The 15,991-nt window shown below is 37.1% G+C and overlaps 3 protein-coding genes and 1 long non-coding RNA gene across 5 annotated transcripts; 2 read left to right on the forward strand and 2 right to left on the reverse strand.

Annotated features, from left to right (window-relative positions):
• Positions 1-571: 571 nt before the first annotated feature.
• On the reverse strand, positions 572-2,255 carry LOC130746141 (uncharacterized). The gene is made up of 3 exons (XM_057598683.1): positions 1,856-2,255; positions 1,556-1,623; positions 572-1,409 (listed from the first exon to the last, which is right to left on the reverse strand). The coding sequence occupies exons 1-3, from the start codon at positions 2,024-2,026 to the stop codon at positions 716-718; spliced, it is 933 nt and encodes a 310-aa protein (XP_057454666.1). The 5' UTR covers positions 2,027-2,255; the 3' UTR covers positions 572-715.
• Positions 2,256-4,705: 2,450 nt separating this feature from the next.
• On the forward strand, positions 4,706-7,651 carry LOC130742701 (uncharacterized). Of its 2 annotated transcripts, none has more exons than XR_009021247.1 (3): positions 4,706-4,882; positions 6,076-6,194; positions 7,187-7,651. It is a non-coding gene; the product is annotated as an uncharacterized LOC130742701 (long non-coding RNA). The 2 variants fall into 2 exon arrangements; XR_009021248.1 differs by lacking the exon at positions 7,187-7,651 and adding an exon at positions 4,951-5,021 and having other exon boundaries at positions 6,076-7,179.
• Positions 7,652-9,795: 2,144 nt separating this feature from the next.
• On the forward strand, positions 9,796-13,110 carry LOC130742702 (uncharacterized). Its single transcript, XM_057594803.1, has 6 exons — positions 9,796-9,988; positions 10,100-10,192; positions 11,642-11,734; positions 11,833-11,934; positions 12,037-12,342; positions 12,864-13,110. Exons 4-6 carry the CDS (start codon positions 11,869-11,871, stop codon positions 12,921-12,923), a joined length of 432 nt encoding a protein of 143 aa, XP_057450786.1. The 5' UTR covers positions 9,796-9,988; positions 10,100-10,192; positions 11,642-11,734; positions 11,833-11,868; the 3' UTR covers positions 12,924-13,110.
• Positions 13,111-14,446: 1,336 nt separating this feature from the next.
• LOC130742703 (brassinosteroid-responsive RING protein 1-like) lies at positions 14,447-15,390 on the reverse strand. Its single transcript, XM_057594804.1, has one exon. The coding sequence runs from the start codon at positions 15,214-15,216 to the stop codon at positions 14,710-14,712; it is 507 nt and encodes a 168-aa protein (XP_057450787.1). The 5' UTR covers positions 15,217-15,390; the 3' UTR covers positions 14,447-14,709.
• Positions 15,391-15,991: the final 601 nt, after the last annotated feature.

Genomic DNA, 15,991 nt, shown 5'->3' on the forward strand with positions numbered 1-15,991 from the left:
CCATTTTCTAAAACTTAAACAATCTATATCCTTAAATCATTTTCTAAAGCTTAAACTAATCTACCAGTACTACTATTATTATTAGTAGTAACTATTTTTTGTCATACGAAAAACTCCACAGAATATAATGGTGGGTAGTACACTAGTACTAACGCCCTTGTGAAATGAAATATAGCAAAATAAAGATAAGGTATACGAAGAGCCCCCAAAGAAGAGGTAGCTTTCAAATATGCTGCCACGGTGGCCCACAGTACATTTATGCATGGATATAACTGCTAATTTTAAAAGCCGGATCCTCCGTTTCTGGAAAAAGCATATCGTAGTAAAAATAAAACAAAAAATATGCCAAACTCAATTTACCAATACGCCCTTCAATTTCAAAAACTCAACCCACACAGTTTTACGGTCCACCCCACCCGCACTCGATAAAAACCCACCCTAACCTCACCCACGCACGAACTAACTATTAACTAACATGTCATCATGATGTTGAAATACTAAAGATTAGGACTTAGGATATATTATTATTTCCATAACCCTAAATATCCGAAAGAGAATTAAAAACAAGATATAAAAACCAACAACAACATCAAATTACGATTATAATCACAAAACAATACAATAATACTACTACATTGAAGAACACCAACCCTCGATCTTTCTTACTATATCAAACCCCTACTAAACCCACTATCTATTACAAACATCATGTTCTTCACATTAGCGATTTCAACGATCTTTCTTTCACTGGTTTCCTCATTCTCTTGTTCCCACCATTATCATCATCTTCTTCATCATCATCATCAACATCATCCACAAAATCAAACACCCCATAGTCTTTTCCAGAAACAACAACAACATTATCATTATTCTCATTACTATTACTATTATCAATATCATCAGCTGTAACAACAACAACATCATCACTACCCTCAATAACCTCTTCCATTTCAATTTCCACCGTTGTTGAATTCGAACCCTCCCCACCTCCACCACTACTCTTGCTCGCTTCTCCATTCCTATCACCGCCTCTCCGCTTCCCCCACAGCGGCCCGAACCCGGAGTAGTAATAAAACTCATACGGGTTCGAAGACGGAGAAGCAGCCGCCTTCTTCGCCGTGCCACTGCGGGATTTCACGCGGCGCGACGAGGAGTGCGGGGCTTTCTTGACAGCATTGTTGTATGACCTAAGCAGAGACAAATGGTAGCCACAGAGTGACGGAATATGCCCATTTTTAACTCTATTCTTACATGGCAAACCCTTGTCATCAATCCCCTGGCAGTAGCACGCGTTCCTCGCAACTTTGACGCCGTTACGGTTACTGTTAACCGTAACCGCTTTCTTGTTGCGATTATCGTCCAGCACCATGTGTTGTATCTTCAACTTTTCTTCCGTCATTGACGCCGCGCTGACGGACGGAACACGCGTTTGTCGTGTGTGAATTTCGACGAATTGAAGTTTCGCGTAAAATAATTTCAACAATAAAAATAAAAAATAAAAATAAAAACCCTAATATATATATGTAATGAGAAGAGTGCGATAGGGGAACGTTACCTCTCGTCGGCGCCGAATGAATCGCAAGCGCTGCTTCCATTGTTGCCACCGCTGTCGTCGCCGTCGAACTGCGGCGGAGGAAAATAAACAGTGAGAAAAAATGACGGAACTCTAGCTATTAACCTAATTTGGGAGATGGGAGGGGGTGGGAGGAGGAGGATTTGGTGTGTGTGGAAGAGGGAGGAGAACCCTAAAAAGGTGAGAGGGGGAAAACCCTAATAGAGGAAAGGGTTTATCGTTAGATCTGAGAGGAGGGAAGAGAGGGGGAAAATAAGAGAAGAGATTGGAAGAGCGACGAACCTGGATTGGGTCGTAGTCAAAGGGGATCACATCCCATGGAGACTGGTTGAGCTGGCACACGTGGGTAGCGATGGTCACCGGAACGGAGACACCACCATGAGAGGTGGTGGAGGTGGTGGTGGTGGAGGAGGAGAAGAGGAGATTAAGCTTGGCGTTCTTGCGGATCCTCATGGAAAGTGAGAGAGGTTGAGATTTTGGTGAATGGAAATGGATTTTATACTGTGTTGCCTCAAACTCAGAGAGAGGGAGTGAGTGTGTGTGTGTTGGAAGTTTTGGGTGCTAACTCTCTTTCTTTTATTTTTGTTTTCGCAGATCTCGCTCGCTCACTGAGAATAGACGCTCTTTTCTCTCTCTCTCTCTCTCACATACACACAACACAACTCGATGATAATAATCAGGGTTTTTTTTTGCTTTCTTGGCTCTTCATTCATGTGTTTCTATTTACTTGGACGATACTGCCCTTAGGTTTTATTTATATTTACTCAACGAATCGGCTGCGTGCACCATTGCTCAAATCAAAAGGAACCCCTCTGCCCGCTGCAACCACGTCACTCTTGTTTGTCCAAAAGCAATTTATTATTCAGCTTTGGATTTATTCACATCTAAATTCTCTTTCCTCTAATTTTCACTTTTTTTTTAAAATTTTAAATCATTTACTCTATACCCTTTTTCTTTATATTTTTGAGCATGGGTTTAATCATATGGATGAATCATATTTTTTTCTACTTAATCTCACTAAAGTTGAATCATTGTTTAATTTTTTCTCTTTCATTTTATTTCCACTCATTTTAAAGAATATGGATAGAAAAAAATAGTGGAAAACATTTTCTTTTTGAAAACAATAATTCAAATGCATTAAAATTATCGTCACAAATTAAGCATCTATGCTAGTCTACGCTAGGTTAAATTTGAAGGGTAGTAGTATTTTGATTTTTGATTTTTGATTTCCCTCCTCTCAATTGCCGCCCTTTATCCAAAATATGGGAATGAGGGTATTTTTGTCTAGAAGATCTTTCTTTCTTTCTTAGTATTTTTGGATAAACATGTTTACGATGACATTCACTTATTCAGCAACAATGGTAACCTTTTCTCTTTCCCTATTTTTTTTTTAAATATTTTGTTTGCTCCTTGCTGCAACCTGACCAGAAGTTAGTACAAATCAAGACGCGTGTGCAGGACGCGCCAAATCCCAACCCCTGCGTGCGGAAGGAGTGGCCAACAAGAGTGGCCCACAGAAAATTGGATGGATCATTGTACTTGCCAGGTCCCACTCAGAGCCCGGAAGAATCAACGGTTGTGATGATGGGAATGGAAGGGTGTGAGCTGCATGAAAAGATTGAAACTTTGGGGTATCAGATACCAAAGCATTTGAGGGCAGGGCATACGTGGCACCAAAAGGGCGATTCATTTTCCAAACACCATATAGGCCCAGGGGTAGCCCCTTAGAATAAGGGGAAAATCCCAGCCTACAGATTCTACCATTTGCCCTATATATTTAAATTTTTTTAGTAGTCTATGAATTTAGACTCTGAAATATCATAATAATTTAAATAGAGGTTTCAGGTTCAAATTTCTATCAAATGTTATACGTTAAATATTTAGTAGATAAGAGTTCGTAGCTCGTCGTGGTCCTGTTAAGCTCGAAATTGCAAGAGCAATTAAACAAATCACATACAGAAAAAATGAAATCAATTTGGCAGTAAGTCATTTAACTTAACCTTTTGGGATGAACAATTGGTAGGGCACCCCACAACCACAATTTGTCAATTTGAATAGAAAAATGTTAAACCTAAAATAAATATAGGGCATAAATATATAGAAGAATTTAGAATTAGTAGTTACAGCTAGTTAAACTTTATAAAATGATTTTCTACTCTGTCTCTGAAGACTGAAGTAGTATTTATTATTTATTATAGGGTTAATCCTCTAATTGGTCCCTATGGTTGTGTGACCGTCTGAAATTAGTCCCTCCCGTAAAATCTAAGTCCTCGTGTTTGGAAAGTGTGTGGAAATTAGTCCCTCCGGCGAGGACCTGCTACACACACTTTTTCAAACACGAGGACTTAGATTTTACGGAAGGGACTAATTTCAGACGGCCACACAACCACAGGGACCAATTAGAGGATTAACCCTTTATTATATATAAGCTGTGTGATCTGAGCCCTTGCAAGTGTATGTCACTATATCATATATGCCTGACCTTTTTCTGTAAAAATGACTAAACAGAAGCACTAATTTGTGGGGCATACACTGGATGAAAAGAGTTGCAGCCAAATTGTGCAGTGGATGTGGGTAAAGACTAAAGACTAAAAAGAGTATGATAATAGAAAGCACACACCTTTTCTTAAATCACTTTTCATGTCTCTCTTTTTCTTCACCAAGAATTAATAAAAACATCATAATCCCCAAGCTTTGTTACTTAAATAATGTCACTACGTGTCTTAACACAGGCCTTACAAAAAGCAATTTAATATGCTAATAAGTGAAATTATGAATTATCTTACATAAATCATCCACATGAGACAATCATATTTGACTAAATATTTACATTATGATGAGGTTAGTTCACTTTACGGTGATTTTCACAATTAACAAGAATCGTAACTGAAACATTACTTAAGATTAATTAATTATGTATCATCTGGACCAACTACTTAATTTTTACTATAGAATTACATACAGTTGGTAAAAATTATTTTATTTAAATCTCATTCTAACTCTTCATTATATTATTGTATGATGAACATAATTAGCTTCACCCATGATGTGAGAATATTCTCACATGACATGCTTTCTATGTATAAAAATAAGCACCGCCTTAAAATTTTGAATATGTTCCCTCTTCCTGTGTATTGTGGAAGTTCAGCATATCAAGGCTCCATATGAGTACCAGGAAAAGCACCATAAATTAGAACTTGAAGATGCAAAGTTTGGTTAAATTTTCCAGAATCATTATAGAGATTTCTCCATCTCCTTCTTTCTTCTCCACCTCATTTCCCTAACTTTAGTACCTCACTAGTTATTCAGGTAAAGAAACAGGGTTTCTTCTCTGTTTGCTTCATTCTGACAAGAATTTAATGTGCAACCATACACAGGATTTCAGATTTTTTCTTTCTTTCTTTCTATCATTGAAACGGATCACAGGGAGAATTCCAGAAATTTCCAGGTTGAATCTTTTTTATTTTAAATCTTCTAATTCCTTGTACTGAAATGCTAAAACCCTACTTCACACACTGATAGCTAGGAAAAACAGAGCAGAAAAAGTACTTGTTTCAATTTACAGGGTATATAGTTTAGTTCATTGCAGATTAAAGATGGATGCAAAAAATAGTGGATAGTTAAAAGAATAATGAGACCTCAGAAAATTAAGTAAATATTTTTTATAAAACTGCCCAGACCTCAGAAAATTTCCCTAGGCTGTTTTTTTCTTCTATCCCTTGTTTGAACAGAAATAACAGAACTGAATCTGTTGTTCTGTTCGCATTTTTCTCTTAAACAAAGGTGGAGGAAGAGAGATGAATGCTCAGCATCTCAACCACTTGAAACCCTAAGCTTGTCAATATCAAATTTGAGTCCTTTCGGTTAAACCCTAAACCTAGCTAACACATAGAAAATGCAAATACATATTAGCTAGAGCATTCGGGTGCAGAGGAGAATGGAGCTAAGAATAATGGTTCATAATTAATGAATAGGTGTAGATAAATTAAATCAAACAGTTCCATCGAAAGGAAGAGGTGTCTGGTAACTTACCTGTGTATCAGATTACGTTTTGGTTGTTAATTTCTATCTTAAATTGGTATTTGATGAACTAGATATGTGTTTCATTATTTTTAGTTTTACTCCACTTTTCTCTGATTTATAATGAGTACAGGGGAGGGAGGGGATATATAATGTTAATCTTATATGTACATATTTTTAATGTCTAATTATCTTGTATGAACAAGCTTTCGATCTTTAGCACAAAACTGGTAGATAAGTGATCAATTGGGGCAAAGAAGGTTTTGCAATTGCATCTTTTGACTCAGCTAAACCATTTGTTTTTTTATCTATCCACTTACCAGTTACCAAATTAATGGGTGCCCTTCCTTTCAAAAATTAATGAGTGCAAAAGTAGCAGGGGTAAGGCAGAGTACTCCTCATTAGTAATCAGCTTGGTTGACAAAACTACACTGAATTGTTTTGACTGCAACTCACATGTAAGGTTTTAAATGCTGTTGCAGTGCCGGTGTATCTCGGAATTGCAGACAAATGCAAGTTAAAGCAACGACAATCGAAGATGCATGCCAAGACTCCAAAACCCGTTTCATTGCAGCCACAATTGCGACAACAATTTGAAACCGTGCGTTATGCTCAACCATTAAGCTCTGGGGCCCTTCTCTCTTATGATATCCACCCTTAGTCGTCTTCTTCTTCTTGTTATTTTACCATTTCCCCCTCAGTTTTACATATATATTTTGCAATTGCTTCAAAATGATGCTTGAAATCTAAAACTTGAATCTCAATATTGTGTATATATGATATTCAAACAATATAATTCTCTCATAAGTCATAACTGACAAGCAAGCACTATCTTTGATAATCCTTGTTTGCAAGCCTGAGTGTCCCTGATGATTCAGACCCACTGGCTTGCTATCTTACTCTAGTCTGCGACAAGTAGTCAGTGCCCCTCAGACAAAGTACATGGCTTTTGTACAACAGTAACAGAATGATTACTGAGATTTCTTGTTTATGCACCAAAGTTTAAAGTTGAGCTAGCTATATCCTGCAGCTACTGGTAAGAAACAGAACCATAAAAAATAAAAATAAAAAATGGCTTTAATTACTACGAAAGATAGAGAGTAGACCTTTTGATCATTTGGTGTGTGAAACTAGCTTGGTAAGTTTCTAAGAATGTGTATATGGTTAGAAGATAGAGGAGGTTGCTTTCTTTTGTTTTTTTGAAATGGAGGAGGTTGTCTTTCTCGCAGATAATGAGCGGAATTGTCATATATGATGTTTGATAATGCTTAGTGTTTGAATATTAGATGAGCGTAACATAAATAAACATTATCTTAATTTCTAAGAAAAAATTTGTTCAACTTTTATATTGCAATGAGTGCTAGTTAACTTTTGTTTAGACTTTTACAATTGGCCAATCAGGTATTCAAACAAATATCTAATCATGATTTAGTTATAATACTATTTTTACTTTCAACAGGGTTTATGCGAGTACGGATTATGATTTATTCACACACGATTCTTTTCTTTACATTTTTCTATTTATCTTTATCTTCTTTTTATATCACAACACTTATCTAACACTTCTCTCCCATTTTTTCCTTTTCTAACTAGGTGGAAGTGTTATTCAAGTGTGAACAAACACTTATCCAGGCAAGCAGGTAGTGATAGGTGAACCATGCAATAATATTGGCGAAACCCATCAACACTTCCTCCCTCTTTTTTCTGATCCAGTCCCTCCACCACCGCGAACCCCAGTTAGATTTCCTATGATTTTATTCCCTTCTTTATTTTCAAAATGCATAGGTGGTAATAATTCAAATATTTTATTTGATTGAAACCGCTGCAGTTTCGACCCCTGCTAATAGTTTAGCTAGCACACTCTTTGTTGTTACTATGGGGAATTATCAATAACCTCTATCATTTTCAATTACAAAAAAGAATTACACATTAATTTCAGAGATCTTTCATATCTTTCGAGATCTACCCTACAATATGGGGCCAAAAAGCCAAAATAAATGATGTTTTGTGAAACTGCCCAAGTATCAGTTGTGATATTGCTGCATTGGAGTCCTTTTATTTTTGTCAATGGAAACTTTACTTTTTATCTTTTTTGTCCGCTTGAGTTTCTACATAACTTTACAACTTTTTTTTTGGTCGAAACATAACTTTACAATTTGTCTGGGGTCGAAAATAAAATAGATGGGCTTGCTTTTTGACATGTCCAATATGAAAGCCCATAGAACCCAAGTCTGATAGTAACGCACAATAATTCTCTGCAATATCCTTTTTGTAAATTGAGATTTTTCTTAAAAGTCGTTATTCTGCATCCTTTTTGAAATATTTCAACACCATAATGCAGAAATTTTATGCTTCTTATGTCCTAATTCACTACAACTTAGCATATAAAATTATAAATAGATGCGTGTGCGCGTACGTGAGTGAGTTGAAAGATTTAGCTCTTCTAAAGTGAGTTAGTTATTTTAAAAAATAAAGTAAGTTATTACAACCATTAATATTAATGACATATACTTTGAAAAGTCAATAAAACAAAATCAATAATTATGATGACTTACTTTATTCTCTAAAGTGAGTTAGAGTCTGACCCTGAGTTGAGATCACATAATCAGAGATGAATGGAGTCGAGAAAGTGTTATATAGAAAATATAGTAACCAAGATGAATAATGAAGCAACCATCACCAGAATATCTAAAGAGGAGCGGGCCGGGAGCCGTGCACCCGCTAAGAATTTTAATTCATTTGTCGATAGCCTAGAAAAACAAAACCGAAACAAATATTGAATAATTAAAGGCTACCCAAGCAGGGGCGACCACCCCCCCCCCCAAGAATTTCAAGAAATGTGCTGACTAGCTATATGTAATTTTTTCTATCTTTAATCCCATCTCCCAAAGATTTGTCTATCGATCAAAATTAGACGATTTTTCCAATCTGGAAAAAAAGAATTTTTCGTTTCAACTAAGATATTATCATTTAGATGTTTTCAGAGATCCTAATTAAGGAAAGTTGTGCAGTTTATCAGAGGTTTACTAATGATTAGTTGAAACTGAAAAAAACAACAATGTTTCCACTTGTTTACGGATTGATACGTCTTGTTTTAACGCTTCATGTTTCAACAACATCTACATAGCGAACTTTTTCTGCAATGAAAGTTGATAAGACTCAGATTCACAACAAAATTGAAGATGACATTTTCATAAATTTATTAATTGTATACATTGAGAGGAAAATTGCTGAAAACATCAATGTTGATACAGTAATAGATAAATTTAGTACCATGAAAACACGAAGAGTTCAATTTTTTTATGATTTGAAGTAAGTATATATATATATATATAACTAGTATTTTATTTCGCCCCCCAACAGGAAAATCGTGGATACGCCCCTGTAGTCAATCGTCTTGGAAGTCTCCCACAAATGCTTCAACAAGGCTCATCGTCTCGGTAATGTCGTGCTTTGTAAATGCAAGGTTGATCGCTTAATTACACAATGATTACTCATTTGTTATCTCATTGTTCTCACTGTGACTACATTGCACCATCGTGTAAAAAGATTCAACTAACATTGTGGAATAAGTTTCACATTCGAGAATTGAAGGGGTGCTCTCCATGACTCCCACATCTTAAATTAGTATGTGAATGATAAAAGAGTCATTCATACAATGAATGTGTATCTTTTGTAAGACTAACCATAACTAATATATACAAAATGAAGAGAGTACAATTTTTCTGAAGAGAATAGTGTTTCAAATAATTAAAAGTAATATTGTTCATAGAGGTATACCCACTTAATATGATTTCTAAACTTCAAGAGGATTAGGGTTCATTTGGCACGTTGTATTATACATGATGGTATAAGTTTATAATATACATTATGGGTTTATCCATTGTTAATTTGGTGTTAATATTGTATCCATCAATCCACTCTTATACATTAAAATGATGGATTATCACTACACCAAAATAGCAACTTAGTGGCCAAAATTTAGCGGCGGTTGGGCCAACCGCCGTCGTTCCCTGTTAAAACTCACTATTTCGCGGCGGATGGCCAACCGTCGTCGCTCCTTTTTAAAAAACGCACTTTTTGCGGCGGTTGTAACCGCCGCTAACATTACTGCTAACATTACTCCTTATTATTGACGGTTGCCAAGGGCCGGCCCTAATTTCACTCAATCGATTTTTCAAATTCTAAACCCGCGATTGATTTTCAGTTCCCTCCAAGTATTTCATTCACGCTCTTAGCCCTAAATTCTAATCCTAGTTTTGACCCTAAATTAGTTCTCACAATCGCATTCCACTCACAATGAACACAACTCACCTTCATGCTCCTTCTTCCTCATCGTGAAGGCTCACCAAGCTCTGACCTGCTTCTCTTTCTCACATCTTGCTCACGGTTCTGGTATGTGTGTTCTCTTTCTCACATGTCTTGCATCTCTTTCTCTCAAATTTGCTTAGATTTCTCTCACAGCATATATCCCTAACTTTCCTCTCTTTGAATTTGGGGAACAAGACCCACTCTAGTGATTCTGCTTTCTGATCTGCTCCTAACACGAAGGAGGAAAGGCACTGACTCTCCCCTGGCTTGATTGTTCCACTTGAGAAGGTTAGGGTTTCTCCAATCTCTCTTATAGTTTTTTTTTTCCTATTTCTCTTTTACAAATTCATAGGCAATGTCTGATATATGAATATGCATATGGAGGCTTTTAACATGTTATGGGGCTGGGTATGTCTGATACATGCATATGGAGGCTCTGATATGTCTGATATATGAAAATTCCTATTTCTGCAATGTATTTAAGGGGCTGGGTGGTTTTTTTGACATGTTATGTACACTATGTGGTAATGCCTTTGTGGTATAATGGTACAGGGCCAGGTATAGTAAGCTATGTATTGAAACATTGAAATAAACCTTTGCAAGTTGTTCTGAAATTGTTATTGTTATTGAAATCCCCACACAACTAGACAGAGGTGGTAGGGATCTATAGCAATAAGTTAGAGAAAAAACAACAAAGATAAATAAACACTAAAAGTACAAGTAAAAGAAAGTACATCAAGCTAATCTAAGCTTAAATAGACACCAATGTGACAAGGGAACTTGGCCATTCATACACTCCCATCAACCAGTATATAAATTGGAGAACTTCCAGCAGCCTAGGCACATATGACTGTGATAAAACGAAACAAGCAGGGCAGAAAAAAATGCTGCAATATACCAGAATTTTCTATTATCTATTATGCACAACTTGAGCTGTCTAAAATTTCAGAAACCAGCACCAAAATGCAGCAAACTTGTGGTCCTTTACTCTGATCACAGACAAGCAAGGATTAGGATAGGGTCCAGAGTGTATTCATAATTCTATCACAATCTTGTTAGATTACACCTTACCCATTAAGGTTCTCTTTGATAATTCTAAGTTGTTTTTTTCTTCTATTTGTAAGTCCATAATGGCTTCATCCAAGCTGAGGTTTGGAAGACTCATAGGCAATGTCTGATATATGAATATGCATATGGAGGCTCTTAACTTTTGTGTATATTCTTGAATTTTCTGCAATGTATTTAAGGGGCTGGGTGGTTTCTTTGACATGTTATGTAGTATGTACACTATGTGACAATGCCTTTGTGGTATAATGACATGTTATGTACACTATGTGACATGATTACCATGTGAACTGCATAAAGAAGTGGTTATCTATGAAGAAACTATGTCCTATCTGCAAAGCTTCAGTTATGCCCGAGGATAAGATGAATAAATAAATAAATAATATTGTAGTATGATTAATCTCACTCTGTATATATATTTGGACATCCTTCAAAGTGGAGGAAACAGACTTGCTTTTAGAGAAGTTGAACAAGATTGCTACTGTGTTCATGTATTTATTTATGGCTTTGAATTCAATTACATGGAGCCTTGAAATTGCTGTGATCATTGGATACTTTTTGTGTAGCACAAGCTAAGTGATAAACAAAGAGTAAGAAGAATCCATTCATTTTTTTGAACTTATTCTTTCTTATTTTATGATTGGTTGATCATTGTATTTGTTTATAATGTAGGAAATATCTGAAAAAAATGCAGCAAATTGGGCTAAACAAGTGATCCCTCATACACTGGGATCAAAGTCACTAGCAAGAAAGAGAGATGAGCTGGTATGAAATTATGATCCTTACTCACTTTGTTGGTATTTGAAATTTTCAGAAGCATGAATTAAATGTATGGTTATTGTTTATATGGTGCAAAAACTTAGGAGTTGCAAGATGGACGACCGTATAGTAGAGCAGACATGTATCTTGTTTCTCATCAAAAGAATGATGTAACTTATGTTAATGATGAGGCTAGACTCAAATGTGTACGTATAGTTTATTATTAGTCATTTCGTATTGTCATTGGAAACTTAATCACTATGGCTGATTGGTACACTTCATATGTGTCTGTTCAACATTATATGCAGGACCAATTGCGCACTGCAATTGAAAATTGTTCTTCTGAGAGTGAAGCCTTTGTTGATACTTTTGGGAAGGAACGTCCTGGATATGTACGTGGCATGGGACCTGGAGTAACTCCAAGTCAGCTCACTATACCTAGCTTCAACAGGTCAACCCTTCAAATTGATGGTTTGATTGAAAAAATGCAATCTGAAATTGAATGTCTAAAGGAAAAAGCTGCTGAAGTTGATGCTTTAAAAGCACAAGTTGCTGAGATGGATGTTTTGAAGGAACAACTTGCTTTCCTTATGCAAGTTCATAAAAAAAATGGGGTAAAGAATTTTATACTAAATTTGCTAAACATTTTTATTTTTATGTCATATGTGTATAAACTTGTTAGGAAATAAATCTGAAGTGGTCACTATGTCTCTGCTGAGCAATATAATAGTACTTAGTTTCTTAATTACACATGCATCATATCTGCACATAGTTACTGAAATAGAATATGTGGTCTTTGCATCCCCACTTGAACATATGAGCTATGAAGTTGGTGGATTTATTTTGGCAAAAGTTTTTCTGGACATGCAGTTTTTGTAAATGATTATTTGATTGATCTTGTTGAGGTATCAATGAGCAGACCCTTCAAGTCTGATAAATATGTTCTATTTTATTGAAATCCTTTAGTCTTTGTCTATGAATTCTCCTCAATCCTCACCACTTTCAGAATATGTAGGCTTTATTTTAAGTGGCTTTAACACCATAGAACATGTTTTTAATGAGTTACAAGGCATAAAACTTAAACACCAAAACTAGTATAGCTTTCACTTACCCTATAATTTCTTTTTAATTTCAGGTTGTTAACTTGGAATCACCGAGAGAAACGAGGCCGTCTTCCTCCTCTAGTCATGTTTGAAGATCAAGGAGCATCATCACAAAAGACTATTTAGATTTAGAAATTTTCATGTTATGAACTTCGTAGACCATGTGTGGAAAATACCATTGTGTTTATTTCCTTTTGGTGGAACATGTTATGTGCACTTTGTGGAACATAACTTATATTTTGGATTTGTGTTAAGCACTCTTAGCTTCATTGTGAAAAATTGATGGATATATATATATTTATGCAAGTATTTGGTGGTTGAATGGATTTTCTTTGCCACAACATTTTCCTTTTGTTCATTAATTTCCTACAAAGAATAGATAACTTATTTTATGTTACCGGCGGTTGGGACCGCCGCAACTTCCAAATTTACATCTGTTGAAAGAAGGTACTTGGCGGCGGTTAAAACCGCCCCTAAATATTCAAGTTCTTTTGCGGCGGTTCCAACCGCCGTTAATCCTATCAGTTAATAGCATTAAACCAGTTCTTTTGGCGACGGTTATAACCGCCGCAAACTATTTAACGGCAGATTGCGTGGCGGTTGACCCAACCGCCGGTAAATATGTCCGCGACACTCAACTTGGCGGCGGATGGCCAACCGCCGGGAGTCATTTTTAGCGGCGGTTTTAACCGCCGTCGGTCCTACTTTCAACCGCCGCTAAAACCCTGTTTTCTTGTAGTGTATTAATCCTCCCTATACGTAATGGATAACACATGATAAATGTGTGATACATAAGTTATATGTCAATATTTAATCCACCGCCACTACCACCACCACCACCACGACTATCTCCATACCCGTTGTTGCCACCACTAATATGGCCATTGGTGCCGCCGCCACCACCCTCCACCACCATCTTGTTACCACCATCCTCCATCACCACCGCCGCCGCCTCCACCGTCACCTCTAACGCCGCCTCCACCATTGTCGTTGTTTTTGTCGTCATCCTTATCACCAATACTGCCGCCACCACCACGACCACTACCACCATCATCATCTCTATCACCTTCCAACACCACCACTGCCGCCGCCACCACCCGAATCGCCACGACCACATATCTCTCCTCCAACACCATTCATTACCACTGCTACCGTCGCCACCACTACCAGCCACTATCTACCGCCACTACAACCTCCATCCATCGCTGCCACCCCTCAGCATTGCCACTACCACCTCTATCACTACCGTCACAACCATCATCCTCCATCACTACCACCACCACTACTGTTGTCACCCACCACCACCTCAGCCGCCACTATCCATCACCACCATCACTAACACCATCTCATTTTTATTCTGTCTATTATTATTCAATATTTCACAAAACATAGAATTATATTGTGAACAATATGATAAGTTATACAATGTATGACCAAAAGTTGTATTGTTCTAAATTTCCATTGAACTTTATCTAATCAGACTCAATACTATTATGTCTTATACAGTCAGACTTTATACGATACAACATACCACAAACGAGCCCTTAATCTCAAGGGTGGACCTCCGGATATGAGATACTTAGGAAATAAAAAAAAATATAATTAAAAGTGATAATTTAATGAAGCCTCTATTAATTATAGTCGTACACAAATAAATATTCAATAATACACAAGGCACCTCAGGATATGAAAATCCAAGAAGAACAACAATGATGACACTGTGTATCCAGTCGTCCAAAAAATCTCTTTTTCTCTTTTTTTCTCCCTTTATTTTTTGTTTTGCTATATACATTTCATCTTCATGATTCCAAAAACCCCACCAGATAAAAGAAGAAAAAAAGAGAATAAGAAAGTGGTGAGAATGAATCAATTCAGAATTCAGAAGGAGGAAGCATAGTCTCCTCCATAAAACTCAGTAACACCAGAAGCATCCCAGAGGCGTTGATTATACTCATCAAGCATATCATCAGGGACAAAGGGGGTCCTACAAAGTGGGCAAGTTTTCTGATCATGATCGATCCAACGGTCCACACATCCCCGGTGGAAAATGTGCTTGCAGTTCCTCAAGCACCGGATCTCCTCCTCCTCAGAGAATTCGAACAAGCACACCGCGCAGTTCCCCTCCTCCCTCTCTGCCTCGCCGAACCTCGCCACCGGCAGCAGCTCCCGGATCAGGACCGCCGACATGGAGGGGGACCGCGCCGGGTCGGGTGGAAGGGTGGCGCCGTTTGGGTCGGGCCAGGAAACCTCGGTTTCAAGGAAGTCGGAGAGGCCGAGGAAGTGGAAGAGGAGGAAGATGAGGTTTCGGAGATGGCCGAGGAAAGCTAAGGTGTGGAGGAAGAGGTTGGGGAAGAAGACCTCCGCGTAACCCACCGGGAAACCCATCGGAGACAGAAGAGCAATTGGAGTAGACACGGTGGAGAGAGTGAGAGAGAGAGAGAAAGATTCGCGGTGGAGAGAACAGAGAAGGTGGTTGGTGTCTGAGAGAGACGTGAGAAGGTTCGGTTTTGGGCTGAGAGCGTGGAATATATAGGTCCTTTCTATTTTTAGATTCTGTTGATAATATTAATTTAAAATCAATTAGTGTAAGAGAGAATAATGCTAAATATTAAATAGAATAGCAATTTTATTAAATTAATATTTTTTGCTAGAAAATTGGTCGTATTAAAAATATTAAATAAGATGATGGTTGTGATTCAAAATTATAAATTACAAAAGTTGTCCTTCACTCTCACTTTCTTCCTTTTGCTTTATTTCATAGTATCTTTATGTTTTTTTTTGTTGAGGAAAAAGAGAGAGAATAGAGTAAGAGAAGAAATAAGATGTGTAAAGAAAAAAATAAATTAAAGTGGAAAGTGATGGTAAAAAAATGTTTGGCAATTTAAAATCGCTAAAAATGAGGACATAATAACAAAAAAAATAAAATTTTAATAGATACGATGTTTTTACTATTTATGCTAGTGTTACTTGCCGCCAATTCGCGCAACAAAAATGTATAGTTGGGACGACATTGTTCCTCCCCTAGTCATTCAATTTATCCTTATGGCAGGTGCTTAGGTGCATGCCTTTTGATTGATTGTGATGCTTTTGGTTCCATTGGCTTTGTAGCTGACCAGAACAAGAGCCCCTAGCTTAGCATGTCGAGCTTTGGAATGTCAAG

Source organism: Lotus japonicus, chromosome 3 (assembly GCF_012489685.1).
Source record: "Lotus japonicus ecotype B-129 chromosome 3, LjGifu_v1.2".
Classification (NCBI taxonomy): domain Eukaryota; kingdom Viridiplantae; phylum Streptophyta; class Magnoliopsida; order Fabales; family Fabaceae; genus Lotus; species Lotus japonicus.